A 22347-nucleotide genomic window follows, 5' to 3' on the forward strand; every position below is an offset into this window, starting at 1 on the left:
AAGCCTAAAATTCCTCCTCATCGTCGTCTTCCATGAAAATTCTCATGACTTCGGCATTTGCCCGACTAGGATCATGATTCTTCATTGACGGTAAACTACCAGGCGCCAAATGTAAAATAATTATTTTACATATTAGAAGAACATATTCATACGAAAAGGGTGTATTTGCATGCATTTATCAATAAAAAACTACTATAGCATAAGTATGTATAAATAAATCAATACAGACATAAGTAAATACATATATGAGTGAAAAACATACATATATGTGAACCAATTCACACAAGACATATGAAGACAGACACATACATACATACGTGCATACGTACGTGCATACATACATACATACATACGTGCATACATACATACATACATACATACATACATACATACATACATACATACATACATACATACATACATACATACATACATACATACATGCACTCACGCACGCACATACATACATAAATACATACATACATACATACATACATACATACATACATACATACATACATACATACATACATACATATATACATACATACATACATACATACATACATACATACATGCACTCACGCACGCACATACATACATACATACATACATACATACATACATACATACATACATACACAAGCCCATATGCACTCATGCACGCACGCACATACACACACACCCACACACTCATATACATACATACCTACATACATACATACATACATACATACATACATACATACATACATACATACATACATACATACATACATACATACATACATACATATACACACATACAGGATCGAAAGTTTACATGAGGGGGAACGAAATACGCATGCGTATATCTACTCGCACACACACACACACACACACACACACACACACACCACACTGATCTGAAAAGTTTACATGAGGGGGAACGAAGTACGCATGCGTATATCCACTCTGAGGACAAAGCAGCGTTTGGCAGTGCAGAGCAGAGACGAGAGTATAAGCTGATCTCCATGGAGACGAGTGGCCCCGATCCAAGGACATGTAATGGCGATACAGAAATGCCTGAGGTGGCCTCAATTGCCGGTAGTAGATTCACTTCCCCGAAAGAGAGTCTACTGCAGCTGACTCTGGACCTGCTAGAAAGAGTGACTGAAGTACAAGAAGTGATTGTTTGAACTTTTATTGGACCGTATTTAGTGGACATTTAAGACTTTTTTGTGTTTGAGTTTTGTTTTTGTATTACGGTTAACTTTGATACTTTCTGTGGTGAAAGTATTTGATACTGAGTAGAATGACTTTTAAATTTTAGCAGACATATGTTTCATTGAGGTAGAGTTGACTTTTCAGATCCTCAGATTCAGATCCTCAGATTCAGATCCTCAGATCTCAGACCGCAGATCCTATAACTTCAGACGCAGATTCGTAATTAAAATTTCACAATTTTCATAGTTTAATGAAATATACTGATCAATAAAATATAATTTACATTTGAAAAGGCTTTAGAAATTATTTTATTTCTATTTTGAATCTTGAACTTAAAAACTTCGATCTCAGAATCAGAACGTCATCCGTCGAAGACAGGGTGCGCAATGATTCCACTTGTTATGTCATCACGTGAACGTTCCCTCATAGAGATAAACACACCCGCGCGCGATCGAACGATCAAGACCGCGACGATCATGTAAATGCTGGCTATCGACAGTCCGTATTTTACCATCGTTCGTAATATTGATGGCGAGGGAATATCACTAATCCATGTTGGAGGCCAGTGACCCCGGATAAATCAGAATTCAGGGGTAGGAAGAAGCAAGTTAGCTAATCTGTAATTGTAGACCCGTGTTCGTTGAAACTTGTTGAGCGAAAACGTTTACGTAGACTTGGTTTTTTTTCATAACTGCTTTGTACATGTCATATTCAAATTATTAAATTTAATATTGCAATCATACTATTAATACGGGTATTGTAAAAGGCTTGTAAATTCGAATCTGCATCTGAAGTTATAGGATCTGAAATCTGAGATCTGAGGATCTGAATCTGAGGATCTGAGGATCTGAATCTGAGGATCTGAAAAGTCAACTCTACCGAGCTACGTACGATCCTGAGTATAGCAGAGAGTTTAGAGAGCAGAGAGTTTAGCAGTAAAGCTGTTGCTTTAGTTCCAGAAAGCTGTTGCCGTAGTTCCTGTTGAATGCTGTATTTAACCATTAAAGAATATAAGCCGAATGGCAGAGAGCTGTAATACACGACTCCCAGTGTTTTATTGGCCTGGGTTGGGCCGTTAACCCCAGTAGAACTTCGCCGGCAGGTACCATTAAGTCAGAAACCCTTACGGGGCCTCTAAGCAGTGTAGTATTACTCAGGCCGGCTACAACTGTGTAAAGCCCTGTACGAACCCGACTCACGACACAAAGGCCAGAAAGAGACAAAGTGTCGCACATCTTTGTCATCGTCACTAGCCTTCGACGCCGCGAGGTACGTAGAGTCCGAGTTAGGAGTGAGCTCCCCGGTGTGGCACTTCCGGGCCTGTAGATCGTCGCGTCAGTGTGTGTATCTCAGAGAGAGTAGCAGTGTGTGTGTTGTGTTTCTTGTGTGTGTGTGTGCGAGTGGATATACGCATGCGTACTTCGTTCCCCCTCATGCAAACTTTTCAGAGCAGTGTGTGTGCGAGTAGATATACGCATGCGTATTTCGTTCCCCCTCATGTAAACTTTTCCGAGTAGCAGTGTGTGTGTGTGTGTGTGTGAGTGTGTGTGTGTGTGTGTGCGAGTGGATATACGCATGCGTACTTCGTTCCCCTCATGTAAACTTTTCGATCCTGTATGTGTGTATATGTATGTATGTATGTATGTATGTATGTATGTATGTATGTATGTATGTATGTATATGAGTGTGTGGGTGTGTGTGTGTGTGTGTGCGTGCGTGCGTGCATGAGTGCATATGGGCTTGTGTATGTATGTATGTATGTATGTATGTATGTATGTATGTATGTATGTGCGTGCGTGCGTGAGTGCATGTATGTATGAATGTATGTATGTATGTATGTATGTATGTATGTATGTATGTATGTATGTATGTATGTATGTATGCACGTACGTATGTATGTATGTATGCACGTACGTATGCACGTATGTATGTGCGTGCGTGAGTGCATGTATGTATGTATGTATGTATGTATGTATGTATGTATGTATGTATGTATGTATGTATGTATGTATGTATGTATGTATGTATGTATGTATGTATGTATGTATGCACGTACGTATGTATGTATGTATGCACGTACGTATGCACGTATGTATGTATGTGTCTGTCTTCATATGTCTTGTGTGAATTGGTTCACATATATGTTTTTTCACTCATATGTATTTACTTATGTCTGTATTGATTTATTTATACTTATGCTATAGTAGTTTTTTTTATTGATAAATGCATGCAAATACACCCTTTTCGTATGAATATGTTCTTCTAATGTGTAAAATAATTATTTTACATTTGGCGCCTGGTAGTAAACGCCACGGAAAGACGTAAACAAGAATTTAAAATTCAACTTGGCGACGCATCCCAGGAAACGCAGATCGATTTTATTCAAAATCTTTTAATGGCAACCTGAATATTTATGAGCGGGATAATATATAGCCTCACATTTGCTTAGTACGTCACCAGAAACTGATGATACGTTCATCAGGGAAAACCGTAACGTTTCCCGCATTTTCAAATCAAACCGGAAGTCTGAAATGTTCGGGCGCTTTCGGGCGCTTTGGCCTCCCCCCATAGGACGTTTGAGGGCGCTCTGGACTGCAAAGGGCGCGCTGAAAAATATTAAACATACAGGTATCTCAGATATATATATGTCTAATATCAAAGTTTCGGGCTCGGAAGGTGCTCTGAAAAATATGTCTTATTATTATGAAAGTTATGCGCCCGAAGGGCGTATTGAAAAATGCAACTGAATGATGACTTTGTGGATCCCCAAATGTATTTGGCCAAAGAACCATTGTTTTTTGACACAGTCTTCAGTTTGCGCCCGAAGGGCGCAATGAAAATAAAAAACTGTGTTCAAGAAAGTAACTTTTGATGGATTTTTTCTTTCACCTTAGTGAGCCATCTTTTTTTCCTTAGCCCCCTCTGGCTCATTTTTTTTTCAATGAAATTCACTGGTAATATTTTTTTTTAAATCTTCCAGGATATCAAATGGTCCACCCCTTACTTTGAAGTTTTGGTCCATGTATTACTTGTCGTGCCACTGGATAACATTTTGCGCGTGCAACGAAAAAGGCTGTTTATCATAAAATCAGAGCTCGTGTAATATCTACTGTAGAGTGTGGTACGATATCTGAGAGTGTGGGATCGATTTTTCTCACACCGTCGATCCCGCACTCCCAGCGGCCAGGAATGTGAGAAATTAGTTTCTGCTCACTGAGATCGAGTCCGTGGTCATAATGCTGGAGGCCAGCCCATTCTTGATGACCTGTCAGCTTCGCAATTTTATGAGCAACACCGGCAGACGATAAACGCACAAGTTTTACGCACTGAGTGTTTTTCGACCCGATATACAAGCTTCATTTGCCATCAAATTTCCGAGAGTGTTCTTACCTCATGGCCTTGCATGAATTCAAACGTCAGACGTGATCATGTGAGGTAAAAGTCAAACTCGGATTTAAACTTTCTTGCAGTCGATGTTTCACGTACTCACGATAAAGCGCTACGGGGATCTCGCTTAGGATTTCCTGGCGTGGCAAACATTTTTGGGGCGAATTCTCGTGCAGTTGTTGTAGTTCCATCCCTTGTTTTTGTGCATCTCTCGTGAAACTCTAGATATTCATTGCCTTCGGTATCGCGGCCGGTCACGATGTCGCCAAACTTTAGTTGCCGATGCTCGTGTCGCGCTCGTATTTAGGGGAATTACGAGTTGAGGTACCGGTCTGAATCGTAATGTTTTCAGTAACTGAAGCTGACACACCAAGATGTAGATCGTAACACAACCTTGTACTTTATTTCAAGATGGCGACCGTGTCGTTCACTGTCATTGTGTCAAAGGTCTGATCTCTAGTCCATCAAGTCCAAGTTATCTACAAAGTTAAATACATCTCAAGACTTACATAATTAAAAAAGTTATCACGTGGTAATTTTCCCGCCAGTCTTTGATTGTTTCTTAAAGCCGCACTTTTCAATCCCAGGTTCTCTCATTAGTGGAGTTCTCCTCCCAGTCAAACACATGGCCAGTACGATGTTTGATTTTTATAACATTAATTACACAAACTGGTCTCAATCTTTTGTCACCTTTTGCTAATCCTGCAAACAGAGCTTATATAACCGTTTGATTGACGGTCGGTTCAAATTGCCAACGGTCATTTATTCCTCAGCACCACACTCCAATTTCCTTAAAAAACGTTGTCCTGTCAAGTTAGAATTTGAATATAACCACAGGGTTTGATCGGCAGCAGCTTTGTGCTGACCGCTCGGCCGTCTGTCAGCGTTTTTGCGGTCGGAAAAAACTAAAAAGTGGCATTTTCTGGAGCGTGTGCCCTCGTGTTACCTGTTTGATGTCCACTTACACAATGAACGCCGCCATAGGTTGGCGCCCTTTTAAAGGGAGGCTCCGCCTTTAAGATTAAATAAGATCACACCATGGAATGTCCCGTTCTAAATTGTTCTCATTGAAATCTTAATCAATAATTAATTAAACTATCACACTATCTCTTATCTGCTTCTCGTACGATCTGAGTCAATGAACTTTACACGCCTTGGCCACGTGAGGGACGCTTAAAGATAAAATCTCTACAGGGTTAGGGCGTTACACTCGTTTCTACCTCTCATTCCAAAGTGTTTTCCGAATAAAAAGAACATGGTGAAATTCGTGCTCTGCGGATTATTTATTCCAATAGTTTCTTCCTCCTCTGTGAAATTTCTTCCGACTTCAACTCCTGTCTTCCTTTACCATGGCCTTTCAAATCAACCTGTTTCGCTCTTATCGCTTGGTTCAGTTAATGAAATAGGTCGTTCAAAGTTGCTGAGTAATTCGTACTACGAAGGTATCTCTCTAGGCTGCACTTCATGTTGGTCAGGGTCGAGGGTTCATATTCTTTGCCATCCATCTTTCTTATCGAAATGAAAAACTTGCTAAGTAATTCATTTAGATTGGTCTGTTCCATGCACTCCAGCTGGCGTGTCTCACTGCATTCGGTACATCTACGGACATCACGTTCAGTAAACTTAACCGTATTCTTCCTTCTGATTCGCTCGTATAAAAATCGTCAACTTCATCGGGTACACTATTTCGGGCACTGGTCCCAAAAGTTCGTCGAGCTTAGCCACTAGACATTAGCCACTCGATCATTTCACCAACGTGATTGTCTTCTACAATGTTGTCAGCCATGACGGAAATACCTTCAGTTACGATAGGCGCTTCACGCTAGTTGTAAAATATCAATACGCGCATGGGTATTTTGACTTTCGTTAAAATCTGTTTGATGCTGGTTGATAATGTTAAAATCGTTTGAGAATACCTAGCATGGAACCAAATGTCATATAGCGTTAACTGTGAAGAGGCATGTAATGAAAATATTATTGCCTTAATACATGGGTTTATGTGTCCTCGCAGCAGAAGACAATTTGTCCTCCTGGTGTCGGGTAAATTGTCACCTGCTCTCGAACACATAAACCCATGCATTCACACAATAATAAGTAATAATGAAGCTATGCGTCCGGGTGCGTGGCAAAAAGTGTATGTCTAATATATTAAAGTTACGCGCCCGGAGGACGCACCTTAAATATACGTCTGATATAAAACTTATGTGCCCGAAGGGCGCACCGAAAAATGCAACTGAACGATGAAATTCGTGGCTGGTACGATGCATTTTAGGCAAGTATGACTCCGTATAGTAATTCAGAAACAAACTGACCCCCACCTTTTGATATGAAATGAGCATTTCAAAAAACATGATGACCCCCATCACCAATGTAAAAACCAGGGTGACCCCCTCCCATGAATCCCCCTTCCCCAGGTGAAGAAACTGCCCAGTCCCTTGCAGATTAAGAACAAGGGCGGACATGATGGGATGTTAAATTTCATTGGATATCAGATAGGCGATCGGGCTTGTTTATAAGATATTAGGAAAGAATACACGTAAAAGGATATTGGGCCCGGCAGGCGGCAGAACTTGCAACTGAAAAATGACCTGAGGGCAACGCTGCCATCAGGGCATCTCAGAGCGGAGTATACATTTGCACAAAATTCATTGACGTCACTGCACTATGCAGCATGCAATGATATGTAAGAATAGGAACTGTATGTCTGCCCTGAGGGCAGCTCAGATATACTGCTGCCCTTAGGGCAGATTGGTAAATATACACTATGCAATGCTGTAAGGATAGGAACTGTATGTCTGCCCTGAGGGCAGCTCAGATATATTGCTGCCCTCAGGGCAGATTGGTAGATATACACTATGCAATGCTGAAAAATAGGAAATGTATGTTTGCCCTGATGGCAGCCCTGATATATTGCTGCCCTCAGGGCGGATTGGTAGCTTTTCACTATGCAATGATGTAATGATAGGATAGATATGTCTGCCCTGAGGGCAGCTCAGAACTATTGCTGCCCTGAGGGCAGATTGGTAGATATACGCTATGCAATACTTTAAGGATAGGAAATGTATATATGTATGCCCTGAGGGCAGCAATATATCTGAGCTGTCCTCAGGGCAGACATACATTTCCTATTCTTACAGCATTGCATAGTGTATATTTACCAATCTGCCCTGAGAGCAGCAATATACCATAGCTGCCCTCAAGGCAGACATACATTTCCTATCCTTAAAGTATTGCACAGTGTATATCTACCAATCTGCCCTGAGGGCAGCAATATACCAGAGCTGCCCTCAGGGCAGACATACATTTCCTATTCTATCTGCCAATCTGCCATGAGGGCAGCAATATATCTGAGCTGCCCTAAAGGCAGACATACAATTCCTCAGTGACGTCACTGAATGTTGTGCTCGTGTTTACTCCTCTCTGAACTGCCCTGAGGGCAGCGTTGCCCTCAGGTCATTTTTCAGTTGCAACTTCTGCCGCCTGCATCGGGCCCGGCCTACTTCGCAAAACAGACTTTCAATTTTCAAAAGTCCAAATATCACTGATATATGTCTGATATACTGAAGGTACGCGCCCCAAGGCACGCTGAAAAATATGTGTATGATTTATTGAAGTTATGAGCGCCGAAAACTGCTACTAAATGATGAAATTCGTGACTGGTACAATGCATTTTAGGCAATATGACTCCGTGTAGTAATTCAAAAAACACTGACACTTCGCTATTGAGCATTTCAAAAACGTGGTGATACCCTATCACCAACGTCAAATGCAGAGTGAAACCGATTAATTTACAGATCCCCACCTACGACAAAAGAAACCGCCAAGTCCCTCACGGATAAAGAACAAGGGCAGACATGAAAAAACTTGAGTAAGGGATGTTAAATTTCATTTGATATCAGATAGGTTATCGGTCTGATTGATAAGATATCGGCTAAAACACGATCGAAATCTTTCAAGCTGCAGAACCTCATTGACCAAGGAGTCGTTTTAATCGATGTATATCGCAGGCACTCTGTTGTTCTGAAATGGTGGCCTGAATAAATTAAGCTTATATGAAAGTACGAACTTTTATGTTAACATTTTACTGTGTAAGACATTTATAACAGAATGCCGTTCAGATTGAAATGCCGACTTCATCACCAGATTAAGAGTTATATTAGTATTATAAACCTGAAATAACTGCACCAAATTGGATGAAATCTGCTGCAGATACTGATCCGACACATATCTGACTGTGTTGTGAAGCATTTAAATGTGTGTAGTTAATTGAAAATTCATTTGCATATATAACGAACTTTGTAATAGGTGAGATAATTCTAAAATTATGGCATCAAATATAGTGAAACCTGCTACAGATATTGATCTGTTAAACAGCTAATTGTCGCGTGAAGCACTGATCAGTGTCAAGTTACTTAAGGATTCATTTGCATATTTAATGAAATTTAGTGATATTACTCCGAAATTACTGCATTAAATTTGATGAAACATGTTATAGATGTTGAACGCTAGAAATATAATCGTCCCATGAAGAATTGAGCAGTGTCTAGTTGAAAAACAGCTCATTTAAGTGAAGTGAAGTGAAGTGAAGAGTACTGTGCAAAAGTTGATAAAACCTGGTACATATAATGATCTGACAGATATCTGATTTTTCAGTGAAGCGTACTACCATGTAATGAACCTGTTGTAAACCACGTGAGCACATTCAGTTCATATCTGGTGTTTGAGTGTTATGATTAAGGTAGTACTTGCCTCGAACTTACAGGACGTTTACTTTTGCTCAAACTTTTCTCGAGGAAACTTTGACTAATTTATTTCAAAATCCAGAATAAATATCAGGGTCACGGATGGAAATTTTGGTATAAGAGGAACAAAGTGCTTTAAATTTACCGATTTGAAATTCATTATGGCCTCTATCCCCATGTTAACTCTATGGATTTTTTTTATATTAACAAAACATAATTTATTTATTTATTTATTTATTTCGAACTCCAACACAGATATGATACAGTTAAAAACCATATACATCCGCACTTACAGGAGGATTTTAGTAAAAAATACAAATAACATGATGTTACAGGACAAGAAAGCAAGTTAAAACAAATGACATGCACAACAAGGACAAAGTAAAAATTCAAAAGCAAATGCTTTTAGCTTTTCTTTAAAACTCGAAACAGGAATGTTAAAAATTGGTAGACATTGATAAAAACTATTATATAGCTTTGGAATGCGATTAAAAAGTGAATTGCTAGTAAATTTAACTCTACCACCAGGTTCATGAAATGTCCGTTTCTGTCTAGTTGATCGCCCAGGAATGTGTAAATTAAAAATTGGTTGGCAATCAAGAAGGGCATTAATTGATTTGTGAAGAAAAACAAGGTCAAAATACGTGCGCCGTTTAGACAGCATTGGTAAATTAAACATAACACACATATCATCATATGAATAATCATCAAACCTTACATTTACAAGATAACACAAATATTTAACAAAGTTACGCTGTACAGCTTCCAGTTTGTCTGAGTACACTTTGTCAATACTATTCCAAACAACTGATGCATACTCGAGTTTAGTTCTAATGAATGTTTTGTAAACCACGAGCAATGCATCCACTGACAACCGTTTGCCAAACCTTTTTAGCATGCCAAGTAGTCTTCGAGCATCAGTGACAATTGAAACAACGTGAGTTGAAAAAGTTAACTTTGTGTCCTAGTGTCACGCCTAGGTCACTGTAACTATAAACAGTCTTCAAGTTGTGAGCATCAATATTATAATCCCTCTCAATTGGCAATCTTTTCAATGAAAGACGAAGTACTACACATTTGTCATAATTAAGGTGCATTTTCCATTTCTCAGACCATGTGGACAAGTAATTGATATCTTCTTGTAACATTGAACAGTCATTCACACTACGTATTATCTTAAACAACTTCAGATCGTCTGCAAAGCCTAAGGAGCCACATTTAAAATTACCAAATATATCATTTAAATAAAGAATGAAACACAGTGGTCCCAGTTGTGACCCCTGCGGAACCCCGGACTTAACTAAGACAGGGTCTGATCTACACCCTTTAACATTAACTACCTGGGATCTATTAGTTAGGTAGCTACTAACCAGTCAAGGAGGGCGTCTTGTATTCCATACTTACTAAGTTTGTAACTAAATATTTATGATTTACTTTGTCGAAAGCTTTGGAGAAATCTGTATATATAACATCCAACTGTCTTGTCTCATTAACAGCAATACGAGCTTCATTAAGCAAGACAGATAGATTAGATTCACATGATCGCCCAGGCAAAAAACCATGCTGTTGTTCAGACAAAACACACTTTACATGGTTATATACATGCCTTGAAATCATTTTCTCACACATTTTCGAAACAATTGACAAAAGGGACACTGGGCGATAATTTCTAACGTTAGTTTTTATACCCTTCTTGTGTATAGGTACAACCAAAGCTTTCTTCCACTTTGTAGGGAAAACTCCCTCATGGATAGACCGATTATATATGAAAGTTAGTGGAATGGAAAGTGCACCAGCACATTTTTTTTTAAACTATCGTTGGCAAATTATCATCACCCATTGCCTTATGTTCATTTAGGGCTAAAAGTTCCAACTTCACCTCTGACACAGATATAGTGAACTTACGCAAATAAGATTATTTACTCCAAAAGCTTCAAAAAGAGCCCACATGAGCTGTAGATTAGGAAAGTGTTGTAAAACTTGGGGATTCCGAATACCTATGGAGCTCATTCTACCTTTATATTGGTAAGAAACTTAACTAGGAAATAAAGTAAACAACGTTAAAAATTGCAGCCATACTTCGCTGACACTCTCCTTGGACACATACGGAGCTCAATGCAGAGACAGCATGTGAGGGAATCCCCTATTATTTCACTTTTACTTCATCACCGCTGTGAACAGACACCTGTTTCCATCGATTGATCGACCTCACTATAGAAAAGTTAAGTTCATGCTTGTTAATACTTACAATGTAATACTAACTTAATAATGGTACCTCATTTGATATGCAACTGGTTTTTTAATGAAATTGAAAATTTCTCTACAGATCACTGGAGACCGCAACCATCTACTCCTGAACATCTTTGACTATAAGTTGCAGTGTTCAGTATGGTAAGCTATAAATTTCGTATCTTTCATATCTTGTCCACGATGTCTTAAACTTTAAAGAACGTAGTCGTGTATTTTGTATGAGCTGACAGGTGTCATGGCAATTTTGTAAGATAGCGAAATCGAACTCCGAAGCTACAAACGGAACTTTTATGAAAATAACTCATAGAATGGTTACAATAAGGAAGTTTGTAAAACCTCTCTGACTAAACTACAGCAATTTTAAATCTACAAAGGATCTTTAATTTTGCAGAAAGTGAGCTGCCTCATTCCGAAAAGTAATTTCTAGCTGGCAATTTTCAAAACTTTCTTCCAACATCAGTTGGAAAAAGCTATTCTAAATCTGAGAGCTTGTTGTGGTGTGGATGACCCATCTCCTGTTATATTACACAAAAATGAGCTAAGGGAACTTACTTTTAGTATTTAATTGTTTTCAGATTAACATCAAATCAAATGCGTCCAAGTCGTACTCAGTGAGGCATCTAGATTTAAACAATAAATCTGAAGCCCATGATCCAAATAATTGGCATGACCAGGGACACACTGTTACCATAATACGAGGGGAAGATGGGCCAAACGACACCAAAGATCTTCTCTTTGTCGACCATGTGCACATACACCATGCCAACTGGCAATGGATTCACAAACGAAACGAGCTGGTATGGAAACAACGACAACGAGATCATTACATGGCAGGCCATATTGGCTTCAGTGATGATGCAAGAGTTGGTGCTGGCTCCATGCAGATCGGTGATGAAGTTCAAATGGGTGCCGTGCAACTAGATTACTTACATCCCTCGTACTCGTTGGCATTATCTAGTAATGCTGGGGCCTATGTTGCCAATGGGTTTGAGCTCACTTTGAAATGGAACACTGATTCAGAACAATGGAGAAACGCAACATGGGATGAAGATGCAATGACGTTTACCTATTGGTTTAAAGATAATGGGAAAAGTGGAGACGACACAATATGGAAAACTGCTGTTCTCTTCCATGACAACCATCAGGAAAAGGATTGGTATGTTCAACCTGATACTGCATTTTCTGCTAAGCTTGAAGGCTCTGGTAAATTTATTTTTTCGTTAAATGGTGGCTACCAACCTCCAGACATGGGTATCAAAAATAATATCTTTCCTTTCAAGATGGTATTTGACTTTGATGAATTAGCTCAAAACATCAAAGGAGGTGCAATGCTATGTGATGAACGATCCCTGAAGGGGAAAGTATATGCCATAAAAGGTACAGCTCAGAATCATTTTATTGCTGGTACATACAAAGTCTATCATTCAGGTTCATTTCATACTTTACTAACAACACACCGACAAAGGCTTGTGATAGATGGTGCAATGCCAAAAAAATCTGGAATCTCCGGTGACAAACTTTGGTGGCAAGATCTCACTCAAGAAGAGTCCTCAAAGGCGAATTTACCTCAGACAGGTTTTGTTGAATTTTCTCCAGATGGCACTGTTGTAACACATTCTAGTTTTGGAGTTGAAGGATTTCGTGTTCATGCCAGTCCTGAATCACAATACGATTTGTCAATATACGACCTTTTGAATATGCGTCCTCACGCGAATTCGAAAGATGGTCGTGTGGATGTCATTCAACAGGCCGCAATGGAAGGATTCTATAAAATCCTTCAATACTACATGCCTCGGGATTACCTGAACGATTTCATAGCAAAAGACCCACCGGATCTCGGTGAAATACAAGACATAGCTGAAGATAATGTGGCCAACGCAGAATGGTATGCAAAGCTATCCGTCCCTTATCTAGTCAGTGCCTTAAACACCTCTGACAGGGACAGTGCAAAACATCTAAATGCACGAAGAGCGCAGGCAGTGATGAAAGAATACACTGGTACAGCAGAGATCTACAGTGACCAGACAACCAGGTTATACTCTTATGAGTGGCAAAACATGTTCCCTCTCATGAAAGATTTTTTACGAGACCAATCCCTTAATACTGAACACCATCGAGACAATATCAATAAAGCAAGTGACAAATGGATGCAACAAATAAAGGAAGGTTTCGGTGAACCAACTGATGAGGATGAAAAGAAACAATTACAACAAATGTTGGGTATAGTTGAGAACACACGTCAAAGAGGTCTACAGGGGCAGTATTGGTCCCACACGCTTTTCACCTATTTGGCGTCCCCAAACTACCTTTCCATGCTCAGAATGAGTATGATAGAAGGCAGGAATAATTCCCAAAGTATAACAGAGGATCTCCAACGCTATGCAAGTATCTTGAGTATTCTTGATCCCTCTGGTTTTTTCATGCAGGAGTTCATCGACCTCATGCACATTTTCGACCTTACTTCCCTGCTTCCATCATTTATTGATGTTTCAAACGATTTTGAAGAGATAAGTATGTTTGTTCCACTAATCACAAAGCAGTTCGTAGATACTTATGTCAATAGCACAAATCCAAAAATGAAGGAATACGCTCAAAAAATAGAAAAAGAGCTGGCAAAAAACAACATCAAAGAATACTTAAAAGTTTTGTATGATGTAGGATCTACCATTGGGTCTAGCAGCTGGATAAATGTGTGTACGACATTTACAAATAAAGTTGTAGAAAAATTTGGTCAGGCAGCTGCCTTCATGGGTAATTTCATTCTCCTAGGTAGTGCTGCATCTACTATTGTGCAGCTTGCGACTGGCCTCGTCAGTTTCGATGACATGTCCCCAGCTCAGCGAGCAGATTTCATCGCCTCTTGTATAAAGGTTACTGCACTCTTCATACGAAAAGGAATCCAAGCAGTTTTTGCCTTCCAAGCAGGTGAGAGCTTATGGGTCTCCTTTAAAGTATTCTTTGGAGCAGAGATAAAATTGTCCATAAATTCTGTGACTTCTAACTTTGGCCGCTGGATTCTCCGTAACAGCTCTACTCCAACAACGTCAGTAGCTGTTGATGCAGAAGTAGCCATGAATATGGCAGAAGGATTGATAACACAGGACTTAGCCTTGGAGGTACAATATCCTAGACTTTGTAAAATATTTGGAAGGAATCTTGGTGAGTTCATGGCGACTCGATTCGCAGCAGCCATGGCAATCTTTGGTATTGTACTCAGCGGCATTGCTTTGGGAGAGTCTCATGATCCTATGTCAATAGCAATGAATTCCCTCTTTCTAGCATCTGCTGTCCTAAATTTGGTATCTGTTGCCGCTGGATGGGCAGTGACTGAAGGAATAACAACTGTTGGAGGATTTGGTCTTGCCACCATGTGTAGTGTTGCCAGTGCTTTTTCGATATTTGCAGCAATTGCTGGTGTTGTCGTCATGTTTGTTGTCTTGTTCACCCACAAGCAGCCTCCTAACCCCATTGATGAATTTGTTGACAGCGAGGCAGTAAAGAGTGGAGGTTATTTTATGGAATTTTTAAGTGCTGTTGACTATTTCCAAGTCATTTTTGATGAAGATGGAAAGCCACGAGATGTTGGTGTGGCATTGGCTCCAGGTACTGAAAATAAATCACAGTCTCTAACCATACGTTCTGATGGTTCACTTATCATTGGTCCACTCTCCTATGGGTATGATACTGTGTTAAGTGTGTCTACAGATTATAAAGGCGATTCGTTATTTGCTAGTAGAGTATTTGATTCGGACAACATTGCGAAGGTCCTTGTTCTTACCCTTGATGATTCTGCGAAAATAATGATGCAAAAACCTGAAACTGACAAGGATAAACAGAAACAGCAACGTTGGACTGTGACTTGTGTTAATAAGGTCGAGTTTGATTCAGAAGATCATCTCGTGAGTGGACCGTTCACCATCGAGAATGTAGGAAGGCGAGGCTTCTTTTTGTATTCTGATGGATATTCAGTTTCTGCATCAAACGTCGCAATTCCTTGGACACTAAGCATGGAGGGTATGAAACCTGAAAGACTCACTTTTCCAAATATCTTTCTAACCAAAAATGACAGAGATCGAAAGTTCTATCCTTATCTTAGGCAGATAGGCAGTGTCAGTGGGCAGATATGGTTGGTTACGCCTGAACTTCCTGATTTTCTCGAGTTGAGGGACGACAAGGGGACCATTGCCCAAAAATTAGGCCAAGAAGCGCCTAAGTATCCCACACGAACATTTCAACTCATTGTAAGGAATAAATATGGTGAAGCTCGAGCAACGTTTGAGGTAACAGTAGCAGACAATATGTAGATTCTCTATAGTGAATCATTAAGATATATAGAAGGCAGAAGACTTCCAACTGAAATCGTTAGTAAAACCAAATGAATTTGATTCCACTATGTGCTTGTCACGATCTTTTCATCCATGCGGCAAGAGCCTTTTACAGTTTGTTAGAGTTGAAAAAAGCAACTACTTTACTTTGAGTAAATTCCTTCTGTAAAGCAGTTAATGAAACCACCCTTGCACCTCCTTTGGTATATGTTTTTTAAGTACCACGTGATATTTTTAAAACGTTTGTGTGCTTCGATAAAGTTTTGTGTGGTGTGTGAGATTGTGAGAGTGCAAGAGTGTGAATGCTTCCTGAACTGGGGCCGTAGTCAGGAAAATTTTAACAACTTAGCTATGTTATAGAATCACTCTTTATTGACAGAGGGGATTTAGCCGAACGGTTTGTCTTTGACTCCGCTAGATGACTGGGTGCTGTATGTTGTGAGTTCGAACGTGATCGAAAATTTACTGTATTTGAATAGGCATAAGGTCATTTCATTACTTATTATTATACTAAAACTTTGAACAATGTTCACCTCAAATCTTCACATCTGCTATTATTGGTTTCTTGAAATTGAGTTTTTTAAAACTCACCTGCTAACCGTTTTATCATGGTCATTCGTCTATGTCTTCTTTCTTTTTTCAAGGCCTTGAGATCAATGATGCTAGCCGGATAATTTTAAGTACAACTATTATTGTATTCATTCTTTTATTCTTATTTAATTGTTACCAGCTGTAGAAACTGAAGTACTACTTTCATGCAGAACTGTGGTATTATGATTAAAATGTTGAGGTCGTTGAAGGTACAGAAGCAAATACTTCCCTGAAATTAGACTGTCAGATTTCAGAACCGATAAAAATAGTTTAAATGCAGGCATCTGGCCTACACTTCCCAAGACTTCTTCACAAGGCTTCTGCACTTCCCATTCCAAATCAGATAGTATTTTCCGTATGCTGATATTTCATAATGAAGGTTCCTAATCTCTTTACTGAATATTAGTTGGTTGCGAAAAACGGCCGTCCCATACGATTGCAAATTGTTGATGTAGAAAGACCCTAGTACAAGTTATAAGATACAATTTGTGGATGTTTCAACGTGCGCTCATTCATTGCTACATTAACAATAGTTCACATGGGAATGTCATGTTGCTGTAGTGTCATTTGAGGTTTTGGAACGCTGAAAAATCACTGTTCTGTGCCTTGTGTTGCACATTTATTCGAAGGGTAATGTGTTACATTTATCACAACATTGTTATTCTATTGAGATGTACACGTAGTGAAAAACTATGTATCTTATGTCACTTTTAACGACAAAGGCTTTACGTCCTTGTTTTTTCTGATATAGTTTGTATTTTAAAGTACTTAGAAACATATTTAGTCTTCATATTACTTTGAAGTGTATATCCGAGATTAACTCTTTATTTGTGATATCTCACCCCACACAGCCACGGCAAAATAACCAAGAGATTTTGACAATTTCACAACGTACTCGTTACCGCTCGTGCACATGTCGTGAAGTGTTCAAAATCGAGTGGTATACCCGTTGCTGAATTGGTTTATTGCTACTATATCAAAATATGCAATTGAAATTCTGGCATGAAACATCAAAAAGCGAAATTCCTCTAGCTGAGAGCTCGTGCCTGTTCGAACCGTACTATAATGCGAATATAGACATGGTTATATTCCAGCTGATTCGATATAATACGTGTTATCACATATTATCGATATTATTATCCGATTACGATTGATTATTATTTCTACAAAACAAGTAGCAACCATTCGCTTGATATTTAATTCCTACTCTTTTGTTAATTTCTACGTTTTTCGTAATCAGATTAAGTTTCATCTTCATGGAATACCAATTGACCGAGTAAACATTCGTCACTTCATGTCTAAAGATGTGACCGCTGTAATATTTCAGCATAAAGCACACCCAGCTACGGTATACCACGAGATTTGAACAGTTAACGACATATATGCACGAGTGATAGCGAGTGCATAAATGAAGTGAACTGGTCAAAATCGAGTGGTATACCGTCGCTGGGTGTGATTTTTGCTATTATATCATAACAGTATATTGAAATTCTGGCGTGGAACGTCAAAAACGGACTTTTGCTCAAGCTCAGAGCTCGCTCGTATGCCTGCCGTGGTGTATCGCCAATGTACCATGGTTCTTTTCGCGTCTCGACCAATCAGATCGCTGTATTTGTGCCATCAATATACTGGTATGATATAATACGTAATCTATGCCGATTGAAATTAACAAGTGGAATTAGACAGGATGTTTTTTTTCCAATGTAATCATTACTTATTTGCTTCCTAAATAAAAACGTAGATTAAAGATATATGCTGTCTCCATTACTTTACCTATGAGTATCTGATAACACCGACTGAAAATATGTCTCTTCGTGGGACTGCATGGTTCTGCCCTGATATGTGAGCTTGCGTTCTCAGATTATATTCGTTCTTACACTACACGATAAATTAAAAGAAGAATGGTAAGTTATGTTTGTACACATTTCCACGGATCTGTAGTGTGGTGGGATTAACGAAGAAGGAAACTTTGACGTCATCCTTTCAGATATTCGCAATCTCCGTGGATAGTAAAGTCACTTAAGAAGTAAAAGGAATACTTGCACTTTAAACAAAACTAAGATGAAAAGGTTTGCGTTCAGTTACAGCCTATATTATCGTGCGGTATCATTTATACCCTTTGGTCAGGTGGAGGGCTCTTTTTAATTTGATGACTCTTTCAAAAGAAATCTTTCATTGTGATTTTTTAAAGATTTTTGGCCATCTTTGTCTAAAGATCTGATGATCCGGTCCTGTATTACGTATTTGGTGGTTTCTCTGATGTCTCCAACGTAAACGTTGACAAAATGTTTGCACTCTTTAGATATAATGAGGCTTCGATCAAATGTTCTGTATTTGGGCATAATGTAACAAACTATAAGATGGATATGGAATTATGCTTACAAACACAAGAAAGTACTGCGCAAGAGCTACACTGAGCGCAGTATTTTCAAATAATGACATGAGGGTAAAATGCGCCTCCGGTAGAAATACTCGGACTCTCAATTTTCCGAAAATATGCGGGTCTATGATTTGTAGGGCTTATTCTGAAGTGCTCGAAGTAAGACCAATTTTCCCAATCTGCGAATTTTTGTTTTTTCCCTGTAGAGCTAACACTTTGATGGCGGTCGGTTTGATTTTCAAATGTCTGCAATTTATTTCTCTGGCACAATACTTTGCATAGGGACCCCCGATTTTTATTCTTGATTTGGTACGAGAATGATTGAAAGCTTCGATAAGCAATTTTCGAGCAAACGTGTATAACTTAATTTCGAGACATTTACACACTGCACACGTACAGGTTATATTGACCAGTTTAACCATACACAGTGGGGCTGTCTTCCACCCCGATGTCTATGGTTGAACACAGAACCCCTCGAAATGACTTTGAGAGTGAAAGTAGTAAACTCTGTTACATACAATAAACGTGTCGGCAAATTGACCTTTAACCTACGATTAAAATGCATCATGGGAAAGCAGAGGCAGGTTTAAACTTTCTCTCAATAGCTTCGCGCAGTAATGCTATGTCACGATGTATGATAGTTCATGGTATAGGTCTAGTCTTAGAGCACAACCCTGAGATTTTATACTTAGCACAATCTTCTGTAATTTTCAGGCAATATGCTGGGATATAAAGATCAGGGAACGTAGATGTTCCTCGGAATTGCATCTTTTGTTAAAAACTGTCCGGTTTACTAGTAAATCGGACACTTTTAAACAAAAGAACTTGTAAAATGGACACTTTTTAAACAAAAGAAAATCACGTGGCGACGAGTAAAAAAACAAATGCGAGACATTAACCAGAAGGAATTTATTTCACCATCAAGTACAGAGTAAAGACACTTTAAAAGAATCACCGGACTGAATTAATTTTGCATGACTGTACATCTCAAAATCAATTACAGGTCACCGTGAAATAACGGTATTGATTGCAAATATCACTTCTGTGTTAGGGTTATTGTTATCATGATCATTCGAAGCTGTAATTTAAGACTTCAAAGTCAGTTGCCAACACTGAATGTGGAGATTTCAGTCGCCTTTGGTAAAGTTAAATCTAGCTATAGGAAACACACACGCAGTACCACAGTCATAGTGGATCTAGACATATTGTTTTTTTGTACTTGCAGTTTCTGTTGCGCCTTTCTCTGACGTGGGTGTGTAGCTTGGTCTTCCGATTGTGGCCGTTAGCACTGGCGTGACAGGGGACTTTTCTTTTCCATCTTTGGCTTTGGTAGTTGAAGTGCACCGGATACAGCTTTCATTTGTACTTCATCCGCCATATCGTAGAGCGACTCGGCAATTGCATGTATGCTGCTCAAAGTTTTCGACCCAAATGAGCAAAGCGTGACTCTAACGTCGATCTGCAAACACCTTTTCACTTCATTCAACCAACCAACCAACCAATCAAGCAAATTCATACAATTCAAATAAAACCAGGTGCTCAACCACGTCATCGCACTACAATAGCAACACATGTCAACTTTGTTTTATCCAATCATGGGTTGCTTTTTTATACTTTCGTTCAACAAGGTGTCAAAACGCGTCAATGTTTTCCTGCCAAAGTTTCAACGTGCACTGCACTAACATTACAAATAAAAACTTTAGGCGTGCAAACAAGGCTCTAAAACTCGGCAAATTCGTGGTATAACACGGTAAGCGAACTCGTAGTCGGCGGTTTACGGAATTTATCGGTACAGTTTGCCATAAAACTCCTCGGCCCTGCGGGCCTCGGAGTTTTACTGGCAAACTGTACCGTTAAATTCCGTAAACCGCCTCCTACTCGTCCGCTTACCTATAGTAAAGGACCTTGTTTAATTGAAAACAAATACAACACGCGATATGCGTGCATTAGAGGCTATGGGCATTTAAACAGGATATAGAGGCCGAGGAGAAGAAAATAGCTGAAGACATGAATAAACTTGTCATAAAGTTTACAATTATTGTATTTACTGTCTCTTTATTATGTTTCGCATTCGTAATCTTTTCAGAAAAGTTGGCCTGACAGAGCGCTGAAATGATATGATGCGAAAACACTGGGCGTGCAGGTGTTTTCTGGTTAGCTTCTATTCTTTTGCGTTTTCTACATCAGCATTCAATATTTTTCCGTTGTCTATTGCCATGGCACCCATTTTCTCTTGTTCCGATGATTCAAATGACAGTATTCATCTATAAGCCGATATCTGTCAAGACCAGCTGGCGCATAATGGACCTGTCAGTGAGGACAGCGCAATCACTGGTTGACTGACTCAGAACAGGACAAGATTAGCCTTCAGTCAACATATAGAGCAGGAGGGTAAACTATAGCTCATCGACATATTGGTTCACTGAGTTGCACCCACATCACCCATTCAGTGTTTCCTATGTCACGAAAACTCCCCTGTTGTCCATTCCAGCAAAACTACTGAATACCCTGAACTCTATCTTGTAAAGGACCTATTTTTATGATTAGATTCATTATTAATTCACTCGTAAGAATACACTTAAATGGTAAAATTAAACAAACACGACTAGATGTTACCAGCATTTAAAGGTCGTTAAATTATTGGCCCCGCATTGATTCAGGGTTGTAAGTATGATATAACAACCCTGACTTTGAAACTTGGGTTCAAAAAGGTCAATTTTTGTAAGAGTACAATCAGACAAGACAACAGCCGGAATAACCATAAAGCTATTTTATGATGAGTTCCTAAACTTTCAATCTTCTCTTGATTCAAAATGATTTAAGTGCTAAAGTGGCTTCGTGTAATTTTTGATAGAAGTTAACCGTGTAGATTTGATGCCAACGATAAATATTAGATCTTGTAGTAATTTTTCGCAATAAAATATAAAAACATTATTCCATTTCGGCGAAGGGCATTTATTTAACCCTTGAGCGCCAAAGTCAATTTTTGTCGCCTTTACAAAGTATACTCCAGTCAAATTTCTTTCCGATTTTTGCTAAAATTTTGATAAGAAACTGTAGCCATTGAAATGTGATGTCTATTTGCTTCAAAATTACAAAAGTACAGAAAAATACATATTAATTGGAAAATGTGTTACACTAAATTTTTTTGCGAGAAAAGTTACAGCACTTAAAAGGTTAAAAAAGTGATGGCTGTTTCTGCAGACAATAGACAAGTATCTCGATGAATTTTAGGTTCGTTACCGGCATTCCAGCAATTTGAAGTAAAGGGGACGCACAGGTTCGAAACTCAGTGAATATGCGGTGTGGCACAGGATTTTGCGTTTGGGCGCACGCCTTGCTTTTTTGTCAACTCTCTAGCAAAGAATACATTAGAACGACAACGCATAAACCGAGATTCTGAGACTTGCGTCCTCAAATCATTCTTTTCTTCTCAATTTCTCGCAGTCTGCCCATTTCCGTAGGC

General features: G+C 39.1%; 1 protein-coding gene across 1 annotated transcript in view; it reads left to right on the top strand.

Moving 5' to 3' along the window:
• LOC139116138 (uncharacterized) overlaps positions 1 to 18248 on the top strand; it is a 29552-nt gene extending 11304 nt beyond the window's left edge. The window contains exons 2-3 of the mRNA XM_070678683.1: positions 11662 to 11726; positions 12161 to 18248. Of these exons, the coding sequence (XP_070534784.1) occupies positions 11724 to 11726; positions 12161 to 15889 (3732 nt within the window). The 5' untranslated portion in view covers positions 11662 to 11723 and the 3' untranslated portion in view covers positions 15890 to 18248. The remainder of the gene's footprint in view (positions 1 to 11661; positions 11727 to 12160) is intronic.
• Positions 18249 to 22347: the final 4099 nt, after the last annotated feature.

Source organism: Ptychodera flava, chromosome 2, assembly GCF_041260155.1.
Source record: "Ptychodera flava strain L36383 chromosome 2, AS_Pfla_20210202, whole genome shotgun sequence".
NCBI lineage: Eukaryota > Metazoa > Hemichordata > Enteropneusta > Ptychoderidae > Ptychodera > Ptychodera flava.